The 13,998-nt window shown below is 42.9% G+C and overlaps 1 protein-coding gene across 2 annotated transcripts in view; it reads right to left on the reverse strand.

Moving 5' to 3' along the window:
- Nucleotides 1-1,048: 1,048 nt before the first annotated feature.
- grik3 (glutamate ionotropic receptor kainate type subunit 3) overlaps nucleotides 1,049-13,998 on the reverse strand; it is a 153,212-nt gene continuing 140,262 nt past the window's right edge. The window contains exons 13-16 of one of the 2 annotated variants that reach the window (XM_061777099.1): nucleotides 10,543-10,760; nucleotides 4,734-4,959; nucleotides 3,065-3,315; nucleotides 1,049-1,882 (exon numbers count right to left, since the gene is read on the reverse strand). In XM_061777099.1, coding sequence (XP_061633083.1) covers nucleotides 1,508-1,882; nucleotides 3,065-3,315; nucleotides 4,734-4,959; nucleotides 10,543-10,760 — 1,070 coding nt within the window. In that variant the 3' untranslated portion in view covers nucleotides 1,049-1,507. Of the gene's footprint in view, nucleotides 1,885-3,064; nucleotides 3,316-4,733; nucleotides 4,960-10,542; nucleotides 10,761-13,998 lie in introns of both variants that reach the window. The other variant, XM_061777100.1, reaches the window with a different exon arrangement.

Genomic DNA, 13,998 nt, shown 5'->3' on the forward strand with positions numbered 1-13,998 from the left:
ATGATTCAATGTTTTTTTAACGATACTTAGCGCAGTGGCATAAGAATATGTCAGGGCGTTTAGTTTCCTCCGTTTTTTACGTTTTTGATTTGATTGTTTTATACAGTATTTATGGCCTTGATTATTTTTAAACACAAATATTGACTGTAATTCAGATTTACACTACAGCAGGTTAAGACTTAAGTACAAATTTGTGTTAGGAATGGAACTCCGTAATAAACCAAGGACCCCCAGCAAACGATGACTCCTCAGCACCTCTGCTGGTTGTGACCAAATCGTGTGCTCCATTTCGCCTCAACCGCAATCAACAATCAAATCCGGACGATTGTTTCATTGATTGTTACGCCGATCTCGAGTGAGTTCTGCAGTCGGGCGTTGTCTCGATAGTCCAGTTTGATGGCTATATAACAAACGTCTCTCTTTTGTATTAATAGTCCCATTTTTTTTCCTTTCTGTGACAGATTGATAGGATTTTGATCCTATCGAGAGTTTAGCTCAAAAAGTAAAAGAGAATTTTTAAACTGGATTCACACTGCATGGTTCAAGTGACTCAGCTACGTTTTTTTTTTAATGCTCCCGAGTGTCACAATTAGGATGTGTGTCATGGCAGCATTAAAAACAACAACAACAAAACGCATGAAAACATATTATACCAATGCGAGTGCAGCGTAGGCGTGCAGATTGGATATCGATGCCAGCTTGATGTCAGTGAAATACACACATCGGTGATGTATACACACACCCGCGTCTGTCCAAATAAACATGAATCTAAACTACTGCGAAAGAGTAGACAATTAAATAAAGTGATGCCTTGAGATACGTGTTTAATTCGTTCGGTGACCACACTCAACTCAAGATGCTTGTATCGCAAATAATTTTTCCCAAATGAAACAGGCATTAACTTGACATTGGACACTTGAACCTGCAGTGTAAATCCAACCGTTTCAGGTCGTCAGACAATTTTCCATTCGATCAGTTTCCAGCCACTGCAAGTTAACAATCCATTGACATTGAACTCGAGATTGCGCGCTGGTCGTCTGTTGAAGGGTCACATCTTTGGCAAGGAACTTTTTTTTTTTTTTCCTTTAAGAGATGAACAGTCCACTTGTGTACAAAGTCATGCTTGCGTGAGGCCTACTTGGGCTTAAATATATGGAAATCCCGTGAACGACACAGGGACAAAGGCGGCTTTATCTTGCACCGGTATTTTAATTGCTTACGTCGTTGTGAAATTAGACAACCTCAAAATGTGTGTTTTTAACTGCGTCTACTGGAGGAAACGTTTTTCCATCCTGTGGTTCGTTATGCAACACAGTCTCTTTGAGGTAACATTACAATAACCAGAATTGTTATTTATTGCCTTCTTTTTTTCCAGTCCAGTCTTTCAGCTGATTTGTTGTGTGTATTTGTGTGGCGCACGTAACCGTCGGCCCGATGACTTCTTCTCCGAGGAACAGAATGAAAGATACTTTCTTCAACATAATGTCTTTTTTTCAGATCTGCGTTGTCATACCTGCGTGGCTGATGCCGCCATTTTGAGTTGTCCGTGTTTGGTAAGCGTCCCCATGTCGCTGTGGTTCATGGCGAACCGGAGGATCCCGTCGATGCTGTTGTCTCTGGTCTCGGGCAGCGCCCCTGACACATTGCTCAGGAGGCTCTTGACCTGCGGAGAGCGCAGACTTACGGGAACACGGGGGTCATCCCAGCGCTGCAGCTCAGGTTGTCCTTTCCGGGGAGACGGCGGTCGTTGTAAGCATGCATGTTGATCACCGCATCCGTCTTCACAACTGCCGCCGCGGCCGGGGGCTGCCACTTGTGTTTCACCCGCCTCTCGCAGGTGAACGACAGTCTGATCTCGTCCACCATGGCGCTGCACAAAGACCTCTGGGCAAAAAGGGAGGAGGAGCGCGAGGGGGAGGCGAAAGTGGAGGAAGGGACAGGCGGGTAAAGGCCTTAGCTTTAATTTGTTCTGACAGCACAGAGTGTCCACAGAATGCATTCAAATGTCACATTCATGTTGTGCCTAGCATGTGTCTGTGTCATGCATCTTGCATGTGCATACTGCTTACAATGTGTTTACAGCATGTTTTTTACTCCAACATCACCAACCTGAACTTTTAAAAATTCAACCCTTAGAGGACCATTTCACTTAGCAACATGAAATTTCGTAGGTGTGTCTATCATCACTAGACCCACAGGAAAGTTTAGAACCAATGCCTGAAAAGACACAGGAAGTCAGCCATTTTGGTTGAAACAGCTATTTCAATGTCATTTTGGCCACTTCATTATACCAGCTCCACAAGGTCAGAGGCACTTTCACTTAGCAACATGAAATTTGGTAGGCGTGTCTATCATGAGTAGACCCACAAAAAAGTGAGAGTTTTTTTTCCCCATTCCTACCAAATTTGAACTAATTATACTAGACAGACGGGTTACGAAGAATTTGAATTTTTCTCATTGTGTCTAGGAGTATCATGGCGGTGAAGTTTGATGATGCACTGTAAAAATAAATGGAGAAAGAAAGAAAAAGAACAAAAGACAAGTGTCAGAACAATGTGTTTGTGTGGGTCAGTATGCATGTCTCGCATGCCTGCATGTGGATCATCAATATGCAGCATGCAGCTAATGTGTATAAAAAGTGCATAGCGTCTGCAGCGTGTGTGTGCGAGTATGTGTCAAGTGACACCCCAAGTCATTAGTGCTGCTGTGAACAAATTGTGTACTCGAGCATGCAGCCCATTTAGCTTAAACTCAAATGAGTGCCTTACAACAGTAAAGGGGTCATCTGCGGGATCGAGTAATGGATTAATTCTCTTTGCTCCAATTTGCATTCATGCCTATTAAAATAAGTAAATATTGTGGTCAAGCAGGAATTAGATTAGCCGGGGGCATGCAAAGCCTTTTATATGATGTTTGAACTAAAAGCTGTGACAAGCCCGCCGCTTTTAGCCATGTGCGCTTCAGTATTACAACAAAACAGCCTTTGCTTAAATGAAGTGGTGCGAATGAACTGATCTACCAAACAGTCTTCTTTTTTCTGCGCAGGCTTGATGAGGACACATACCTGCTCCCTCTCCGCCGTCTTCCTCAGTTTGTAGACAAACTCGGCGATGGCCACAAAGACCGACAGCACCAGGCCAGATGCCAGTACAATGAATATGCCGCCCAGGTTCTGGATCCCCATGGCGCCCGTCTCTCGACGCTCGTCGTCCAAGCAGCTGCTCCCACTCCACCACTTCTCCTTCAGCATGTGTAGGCGACCGTCCTCCATGATGTTCAGGATGGCTATGGAGATTTTGTCCCTGTATGGCGAGCCTGGAAGCCACACACACACAAACACGCACACACACACACACACACACACAAAAGGCCGCTTTGAAATCTCTTTGCATGGAATGCCAGCTGGATTGTGTGATAATGAGCTCCGTAAATATGCGGTGGCTAAAAAAGGGGCTCATGCAGCGAAGAAACTGTTCATTATTCTCAAAAAGGAAAGACTTCCATAGAATTGCATTTCATAATTTTCATAATTTTTGCATTGCCACTGTCCAATGAAAATCATGTACATGGGTTTATGTCAAGTTCTATTACTACGGGGAGCGTGGTGTAGTTTGTCACTTACCTACACTAACGCAGTAGTAAAGGCATAATTACACTCAATATTTGGGTGAAAAACAATTGTAGGTCATATATACAAAACAATCAGAAGAAAAACAGTTAAGTACGGCAGTAACTGAGCGTGGCTTCTTATGCCACGTGACCACATATTCCTACTCCTGCACAAAGTAGTTAATTGCACGTCGTTTGGAACCTCGATACATCATGTCGGGATCGTCGTAAACCGAGGGCCCCAAGTATGGACAATTTTAACTCATTTTGACTTCGTCCAAATACTCCATGTAATGTAACAAAATTTGAGGACATGATAAACACAAGCAAACACAATTGCTTAGGATGCGTCGTCGTTTTTTTTGTTTTTTTTAATAAACCGAGTGCAGAGAATCTTGGATAAGTCAATAAAGGGTGGTTAAATTAGCCACTAGCCTTTGCATTACACTGATACAAATGGAAACAATCTCGATGCAATGCTTTGATGACATTGTGGAAACATTTACAGGGGTCCTAGCTTCATGTCCATTTTGAGGCTCTGAACATTATCACAAAAAGAGACACTCAGTTATCACCGTACTATTTTTCACTTGATAGCTCTATACTTATGCCTTGGTAGTGTTTTTCATACTGTACAAATATTTACTGTAATTATGACTTTACTACTGAATTTGCGTAGGCTAGTGATAGACTATGGCACGCTCAAGCCCACCCAACATTATTATTATTATTATTATTTTTATTATTATTCTTATTATCTGTTAGTGGCGTGGTTGGCCCTATTCTGGGTCATCCACCAAATTGTCTTTTCCACTCGCCCCTGTTCTCAACCGAGGACCGTTACTTTGCTAACCAACACAAAAACAGGAGATTCATGGCCATACAACAACCTGTAAGTCATTGTAGAAAAGAAACAAACATATACTGTACAGTATGTGTGCTCTCTCGCAAAGAGTCCCATTCATCATTTTAAAACATACAAGCTATAGCAATAACTTAAAGATAGATTTGGTGCTAAATCTGTCTGATAACAGTTGCTTATAGTATGTTTCGATATCATGTTTCTCTTGCTTAAAACGAGTAACTGGACATACATGTTTTTTCTGGTCATTTGCGGGTCTTACCGAGGGGAGTGCCGATTCCGTAGCCTTTGCTGTCGATGAGGCCCCCCATCTGCGTAAGGTTGCAGTTGTGTCTGGTGATGTAATCGATGGTGGTGGACTCCATAATGAGGGCGTAGTCGGACTTCAGCACCCGCTGGATGCCGTCCTCGATGGACTTGACCAGCGACGTGCTCGGCTTGCTGCTCATGAAGGCCCACATCTTCTCAAAAGTGGAAACCTTTGATTTCTGATACAAGCAGAAATTATGACAACCAAGTGTGGCAACACGTTAGGAAAAATATACATACATTGTTTTTTTTTAATGAACACAGATGCTTAATGTCTTTTTTATGAGCAGAACAGCTTGTAACCTATGAGCTGTATCCAAAATTCTGCCTTTACAAAGATGACTAGAAAGACGCTCAGTAGAGAACATTGAAAGGGGTAAAAAAAAAAAAAGTACTGTAGCAAGTAGCAACCCGACAGTTGTGTTACGTGAATTGGTGTTAAACAGCGACATGACAACTGAGGAAATGTGAATTGTGTAATCGATGAATCAATGTCCACTAGACTGTCATCACGTGAGGATTGACTACAAAAAGTCCAAAGTCGTTCAAACCCTTACTACCCTTGGATGTTTCCTCAAGAAAAGTGGATCAAAACCATAAATCATTATTTTGGAATTAACCACATATTTTTTTCTTTACACAAATAATAAACTGATAACTAAACATGAAAAAAATTAAACATAATAAAAACATGTTTGTTGAATTATATGTGTACAGCATCTGGAAAAGCATAATAAAAATAAGTGCAATCTTCATCTACCGCTTCTCCTCACTAGGGTCGCGGGCGTGCTGGAGCCTATCCCAGCTGACTCTGGGCAAGAGGCGGGGTACACCCTGAACTAGTTGCCAGCCAATTGCAGGGCACAAATAAACAAACAACTATTCGCACTCACATTCACACCTACGGGCAATTTAGAGTCTTCAATCAACCTACCATGCATGTTTTTGGTATGTAGGAGGAAGCCGGATTACCCAGAAAAAACCTACGCAGGCACGGGGAGAATATGCAAAGTCCACACAGGCGGGGCCAGATTTGAAGCCGCAACCTCAGAACTGTGGTCAACAGTATTATTAGCCAGTGTTTTCATTGAAACATGTGCAACCTAAAGATCACAGTCGATCTATATATGTACCCTTTGTAAAATAACTTGAGATCTAGAAATCATTTTAAATTTACATAAATTTCCACATCCATCTTGAAGTCTAGACAACCTCAACTGAATCATTACACCATACAAACTAAAGTGTAAACTTTTCAGAAAGAGGGTGGTAAATGTAAAAAGTACAGAAAAATACAGTACATGTTGCGGCTGGGCGGCACGGTGGGCGACTGGTTAGAGCGTCAGCCTCACAGTTCTGAGGACCCGGGTTCAATCCCCGACCCCGCCTGTGTGGAGTTTGCATGTTCTCCCCGTGCCTGTGTGGGTTTTCTCCGGGCACTCCGGTTTCCTCCCACATCCCAAAAACATGCATTAATTTGAGACTCTAAATTGCCCGAAGGCATGACTGTGAGTGCGAATGGTTGTTTGTTTCTATGTGCCCTGCGATTGGCTGGCAACCAGTTCAGGGTGTACCCTGCCTCCTGCCCGATGACAGCTGGGTTAGGCTCCAGCACGCCCGCGACCCTAGTGAGGAGAAGCGGCTAAGAAAATGGATGGATGGATGGATGTTGCGGCTGTGCATGGAAAAAAAACAAAAAGGGTTCCACCAAACCAACCTCTTTTGAGCAAAAATTGTTGACAATTTGCAATATTCAGTGTCTTAAAACATTTCTACAGTAGGTATTCATTTTAACAGAACTGTATTCTTCAAAGTGCAAAGGTGGCAAAATATTTTATATGAAGTAGGCTTACTTTGCTTCTGAAATTTGGCATCTTTACAAGTGCATCAATTTCAGATGTCATATTTTTTTTCCAATTTCAGAACGTCACTTAAGTGGCCATCAGTGCAGCCCCCAGTGGACCAAAAAAAAAAGGCAACAAAAGTTACTTTTATTGAAAAGTTGCAGTTAATCTGTTGTCTATCCTCGCAAGCCAAATCGGACCTTCCTGCTGGGCCGGTTCTGGCCCGCGGGTCGTGCGTTTGACATCACAGGTGTAGTGTTTCACTCGCCTGACCTCAGAGTAGTAATAAGTGTGTGGGTTCAGTTACCACCTCGTGACGGTGAGTGGGGCAAAAAAGTATTTCGTCGGCCACCAATTCTGCAAGTTCTCCCACTTAAAAAGATGAGAGAGGCCTGTAAGTCGGAGAACTTGCAAAATTGGAGGCTGACGAAATACTTTTTTGCACCACTGTATGTGAATGGTTGCCTGTGTCCTGTGATATACTGCCGACTAGTCCCGGTTGAAGTCCCTCTTTTTCCCTCCAAGCATAAGATTGTGTTGAGTGTATTTTTGGAGCCTGACCGCCATCTCGTTCCTTATCCTGTAAAGCCACCAATGGACACGATTCTATTCGCTTTGTGACAGGATTATAGGGGACATTGCACTGAAGCAGCGCGCACGTTTATCCTCATAAGTGCTACTTGAGCAGCAATAAGCAGCCACTCCATTAGTCTCGCATCCTGCCAAGCTGCAGTCCTGTTATATTTCACAGCGTTTTGTACGGGGGTCACATTTATGCCATGTCTAATCCCGGATAATTGTCATCTTAAAGACTGAGAGCCATCTCAAATTTCGAGAGATGGGTGTTTTAAGGAGCCCTCCTTTTTGCGTCAAACGAGAATGTTGATATTTGGATATAAAAGTGACAGTTTGGAGATACGGTGAGCGATGCCAAGTGGCAGCTGAGGCGCAAAGTTTAATGAGTTTTTAATGGGACGCGTTCGTTCGAGAGGTTAGAAAGACAAACTTGGCATAGACGAAGCAAGTTTGCAGTAAAGTGACTTTGGCAATCATCCCTGAAAGCTCGAAGAACGCTTGCCAATGGGGACCTTACAGTCAGGTGACAAGTACGCTAGCTTATTCCACAGCTGCCTTTTAAAATCAACAGTGGTCTTGCTTTCATACCATGTTCCAGCAGAAAATTGGTGAGGACTGTGAAATACCACTGAAAAACTCAAATGACAGACAAAGGCCCTCAAGCAGTGATTGTCAACATGTGTGACAGTGTGGAAAGAATCACTGCCCAAGTACAGTTCAGTTGTATTTCATGTTTTAAGTACGATACAGTTACGTTTGTTTTTACATGTATTTAGGTTTATTTACAGTTTTTATGTAACTTTTATCTGAAACATATTTTACAGTATCATCATTTTTTGATTTTACTATATTTAAGCACAGTTTGAAATTCAAACTATGCATAATGTTACAGTGACTTTCATTAATATTAAAATATACATTTTGTGAATACAATTTTGTTGATCCTTTGATGGTGTTACTTGGAGAGCCAAATATTTTTTTAGGTGGTACTTGGCGTAAAAATGTTTGAAAATAAATGAACCAAAAAAGATGAAGAAAGATATTTTTTAAAAATTTGATGTCTATGTTTAAAAGTGTCATCCTCAAAAATAAATACAATTGCTATTTTCCACGCCAAAGGGGTGAAAGGTCAAAATGTTACTATAAGAAATTCATAGGTTTAAAAAAAAAAACAACACTAATTATATGAGAGCAACGTCATATACTGTATGTTTAAGGAAAAACCACAACAAATACTTGACAGGAACAATGATACATTTGTCAAAAAAAAAAAACAATAGTTGTTGTAGTCCAAGATAAAGTCATAGTATTATACTCTAATGTGAAAGTCAAAGTTTAAGCAGTGAAGAAAGTCATATTTTAACAAGTTAATTTCACAAAATGTCATTCTCATAATATCATCTTTTATTCTGGAAAAGACACCTCTGCAATAACACATTTGTTTCAATTATCTTTGATTGCGTCTTATGAATAATTAATGCTATTCATCTATGTCAAATCGTGAATGTTTTCTCCCCAAAAATGATAAAAAAATATTTAACAAAGGAGGAAGCAAGCAAAATATCAATATGCAACATTTCTCTCTTTGCAAGTGTTTACATTTTCAAATGATCACTTTTACAACATCCATCCATTTTCTACCGCTTATCCGAGGACCATGGTCTCAGATTTGGATGTGCTGATTCTCATCCCAGCCGCTTCACACTCAACTGCGAACTGCTCCAGTGAGAGTTGGAGGTCACGGCTTGATGAAGCCAACAGAACAACATCATCTGCAAAAAGCAGAGATGCAATACTGAGGCCACCAAACCGGACCCCCTCTACGCCTCGGCTGCGCCTAGAAATTCTGTCCATAAAAGTTATGAACAGAATCGGTGACAAAGGGCAGCCTTGGCGGAGTCCAACCCTCACCGGAAACGAGTCCGACTTACTGCCGGATATGCGGACCAAACTCTGACTCCGGTCGTACAGGGACCGAACAGCCCGTATCAGGGGGTTCGGTACCCTATATTCCCGAAGCACCCACCACAGGACTCCACGAGGGACACGGTCGAATGCCTTCTCCAAGTCCACAAAACACATGTAGACTGGTTGGGCGAACTCCCATGCACCCTCGAGGACCCTGCCGAGGGTGTAGAGCTGGTCCACTGTTCCACGGCCAGGACGAAAACCACACTGCTCCTCCTGAATTTGCGATTCAACTTCCCGACGGACCCTTCTCTCCAGCACCCCTGAATAGACCTTACCAGGGAGGCTGAGGAGTGTGATCCCCCTGTAGTTGGAACACACCCTCTGGTCCCCCTTCTTAAAAAGACCACCACCCTTGTCTGCCAATCCAGAGGCACTGTCCTCAATGTCCACGCGATGTTGCAGAGGCGTGGTAACCAGGACAGCCCTACAACATCCAGAGCCTTGAGGAACTCCGGGCAAATCTCATCCAACCCCCTTACGGCGGAGCCAACTCATCACCAGGTGGTGATCAGTTGACAGCTCCGCCCCTCTCTTCACCCTAGTGTCCAAGACATGCAGCCGCAAGTCCGATGACACGACCACAAAGTCAATCATCGAACTGCGACATAGGGTGTCCTGTTGCGAAGTGCACGTGTGGACACCCTTATGCTTGAACATGGTGTTCGTTATGGACAATCCGTGATGTCATGGACAATCTGTGATGTCACAGAAGTCCAATAACAGAACCCCGCTTGGGTTTTGATCGGGGGGGCCGTTCCTCCCAATCACTCCCTTCCAGGTTTCACTGTCATTGCCCACGTGAGCATTGAAGTCCCCCAGCAGAACGATGGAGTCCCCAGCGGGAACGCTCTCCAGAACCCCCTCCAAGGACTCCCAAAAGGGTGGATACTCTGAACTGCTGTTTGGTGCATAGGCACAAACATCAGTCAGGACCCGTCCCCCCACCCGAAGGCGGAGGGAGGCTACCCTCTCGTCCACCGGGGTAAACCCCAACGTACAGGCGGCGAGCCGGGGAGCAATAAGTAAACCCACACCTGCTTGGCGCCTCTCACCGTGGGTAACTCCAGAGTGAAAGAGAGTCCAACCCCTCTCTAGAGGACTGGTACCAGAGCCCAAGCTGTGCGAGGAGGCGAGTCCGACTATATCTAGTCCCTTTCACTTATATGATATATGATATGATATAATCATTTATCGCAACTTATTTTGCGGAACCCCAAGCTATGGCTCAGGGGACCCCAGTTTGTAAGCCAGTGCTTTACGCTGGATTCTGTGTTTTGTGTGTTTACAATGGTAGTTAAGATCTTATACTGAAACAAATTGATTGGTTTATATAGTACGACACGGTTAATATGACCATCATTTGTAGCTTACCTTGAGGAAAGTCATGGTGGCACCATCACGGACCACGCCATACTCGATCTTGGTCTGCTTGGCGATGTCGTCGGCGGAATCCATGGGGGAGTCCATCCTCTCCACGGTGAGGAACGCCGCCAGGTTGGCCGTGTAGGACGATATGATGATGAGCGTGAAGAACCACCAGATTCCACCGATGATCCTGGTCGACAGGGCCTTGGGCATCAGTTCTGAGCCTGCGCACAAGCCAGATGCTGTTCGAGCCTTTTCATCTCTAAAAATATTTACCTGACCAAGGACAATCACCCCCATGTTTGTTAATTAGTCGGTGGAAATAATTTTGCAGTGTTACAAGTAAAACGAATAAGAGGGAAACATTTTGCAACAGAGCAAGCAGATCAGGGTTGTATAACTTTATCACACTTAGAGATTTACACCAGAAATATAAAAGTCTTTATGCAGTTCTCGGAAAACCTGTAAAACTCAGTGACAGTCAATACAGTAAGTGTGCATCATTGACACCTTAAGTCTATACGCTGGGTTCTTGAACATTGTGTGCAATTAATTAGTGATTCTAATGAGTGGATTCGATAAGGAAAAAAATAAGCTAAATGGTCTATAGGTGTTAATGTGAGCATGAATGAATGGTTTGTCGATATGTGCCCTGCGATTGACTGGCTGCCAGTCCTCTCGGCCAAATTTAGCCGAGATTGGCTCAACTCACCCGTGACTCTCATGAGGACAATAATACAAAACGAATTGAAGTCCAGCCCTTACTATTCTTCAGTAAATTTTATGTCAGTTATTGTTGGACTGATCTGTGAAAACATTAGATACAACATACCATATGTCAAATAAAACCCGGACCATTTATTCAGGTATCATTCTATGTTCTTCCATGAGTAGTATTCCAGGATTACAGTACTGTGTACAGTATATCGTCATTGGACCGTAAACCCAAGTATCTCCTCCACAGAGCAATTCACCCTCACCAATGGCCCACTGACTGATGCTAAAGTTACTTTATATCTCATCTCTGACAACCTTTAAAATACCCTTGCGGTCTGTGTACACTGTGTTACTTTCCCGCGAAGATTTATGACAGCAATTCTGAAGAGTAACAAGCCCATGTAGGTGGGGTGGGGGTGGGAGGGATGGAAAGTGAAGGAGGTGGGCGGAGTGCTCCGCTCTTTAACCTCTTCCACCAAATTTGATTGCATTCGTCCTTTGTGACTTGACAGAGGCTCGATGTGGTTACAAACAAGGGACAGACGCTGTCATCCCTTAATTCACTGTGACTGCAGGGAGTGACGAGCCGCGTGCCTTTGCGCGGTTGTGCTGAAAACCGCAAGAAGCGACAGGATTAAATTCCACGCCGTAAAAAGCTGCTGTCAGCAATGGGGGGAAGGTATACAGAGTGTTTAGAGGTGCATTGGAACTCTGGAACAAATGCAAAAAGTGGATCTGTCATGTGGTGGCAGGGTTATAAAAAAACGTCAATATGTTTGTTTTTCCAAGAGGAACTGTTTCAGTATATGCAATATGCTATGAGTGCTGCCCTCACAGGAATGCCTGTAGAAAGCAAGTTTGTTATCTACTGTGTCCAAAAGCTACATTTTATAAAAACAAGCTGTGATACCTAAAGCGTGCTTTGTATTGTTGTAACACTATTTTGAAGGTCTTGTCTCGGACTCGACTCCCAAAAGACTTGGTCTTGTCTCGGTCTTGGACTAGCCGGACTCTGGATTTTCCGGCGAGACCAGAACTGATAGTTCAACTTTACGATTGTGATAATATGGACAAGCACTGGATAAAACAACAAGTACGTTACTAACAACAAGTACGTTATTAACTACTAACACAGGTGTTAAGCACAGGTAAGCTAACGTTAAGTAACACCAGCGAATCAAATTTTGCCTTTCTCAGATAAATATTTGTGGAAAGCGGTTTTAATTCCATTTTAAATTGTCTTTATTTAACAGTATTTTACTTTGGTTTTAGCTTATGCCAAATCAACTAAATTAGCTATTTTTTTCACTCTTTGTAGTTTTAGCAGCACTCGTAAACTTTCTTTACTCACAGATCATCTTTAAATACATACAAAGATGTATATCCATCTATGCATCCATTTTCTAAGCCGCTTTTCCTCACAAGGGTCGCGAGTGTGCTGGAGCCTATCCCAGCTATCATCGGGCAGGAAGCGGGGTACACCCTGAACTGGTTGCCAGCCAATCGCAGGGCACAAACAAACAAACAACCATTCACACTCACAGTCACACCTACGGGCAATTTAGAGTCTCCAATTAATGCATGTTTTTAAGATGTGGGAGGAAACCGGAGTGCCGGGAGAAAACTCACGCAGGCACGGGGAGAACATGCAAACTCCACACAGGCGGGGCCGGGGATTGAACCCGGGTCCTCAGAACTGTGAGGCTGACGCTCTAACCAGTCGGTCACCGTGCCGCCAAGATGTATATTTTTGGAACAATTTAGTTGAAAAAACATTCTTAGGATTTGAGATTTTTCATGTGTGTTGAAAGAGTTGCAGACAGTCTTTTTGGGTGAAGAAAATTCAAATGATAGATAACACTGGGGAACACAATTTCTGACAGCTCTTTTTAACAAATTTTTGGGTGCAGAATCCAAAAGGGGTCTCAGTTTTTCTCTATCATGTCAAATTTTGAACTATAGGATCCCCGGTTTCTTAATAAAATATGTACAATGTACGTATCTACGTCAATAAACACTAAGATGGAATAATTACAAGCTTTGAAAACTAAGAAAAACAGCATAAAACGAAATAGAACTCACAATGGTATGCCCGAAAAGCCAGCACAAATCCACTTAATTCCTACTATGCTAGCTTTTGCTATAGTTTGTACTGACCTATTGCGAGCTGCACACACCTCTCATCGTACTCTCTCAATTGTAACTGCACAAACAAGTTGCCACGTAGCTATAGATGAGTCCAATCGTTATCAACTGGCAAGTCTTACAACAGCTAATCAGTGGAATTTTGCTTATCTGGAGGGTATCTGAAGGGGAAACGTGACGTGCTAGAAAAAAGCTGACTGCAGTTTTGGAATCAGGATGCCAATTTTAGTTTTGATCAGCATAAAAATCTAACTCAACAGAATTTTGTTTTCAAATTGTACCGCATTGTAATGCTCTTTAACTGTTCAAATTTGTCATGATTTTTAAAATTGATTTATATGGTTTTGGTCTTATCACAGTCTCAGCTTGTCCTGGTCTTGGTCTCGGTCTCGGCCTTGGATTTGACTCCGTCCCATCTCCCAAAAGTCTCGGTCTTTGTTTTGGTCTCGGTGAGTTCTGGTCTCGGATAGTGTGGTCTTGAGCAGAACACTACTGCTTCTAGTTAATGAATAAGAGGTGCCCAATGGTTATGATATGATTATTTAATAATTAATAATAGCTGGTAATTGCTGATAATTTGCTGGTATTAGCTTATTAACT

The sequence above is a fragment of the Phyllopteryx taeniolatus genome, chromosome 6 (genome assembly GCF_024500385.1).
Source record: "Phyllopteryx taeniolatus isolate TA_2022b chromosome 6, UOR_Ptae_1.2, whole genome shotgun sequence".
NCBI lineage: Eukaryota > Metazoa > Chordata > Actinopteri > Syngnathiformes > Syngnathidae > Phyllopteryx > Phyllopteryx taeniolatus.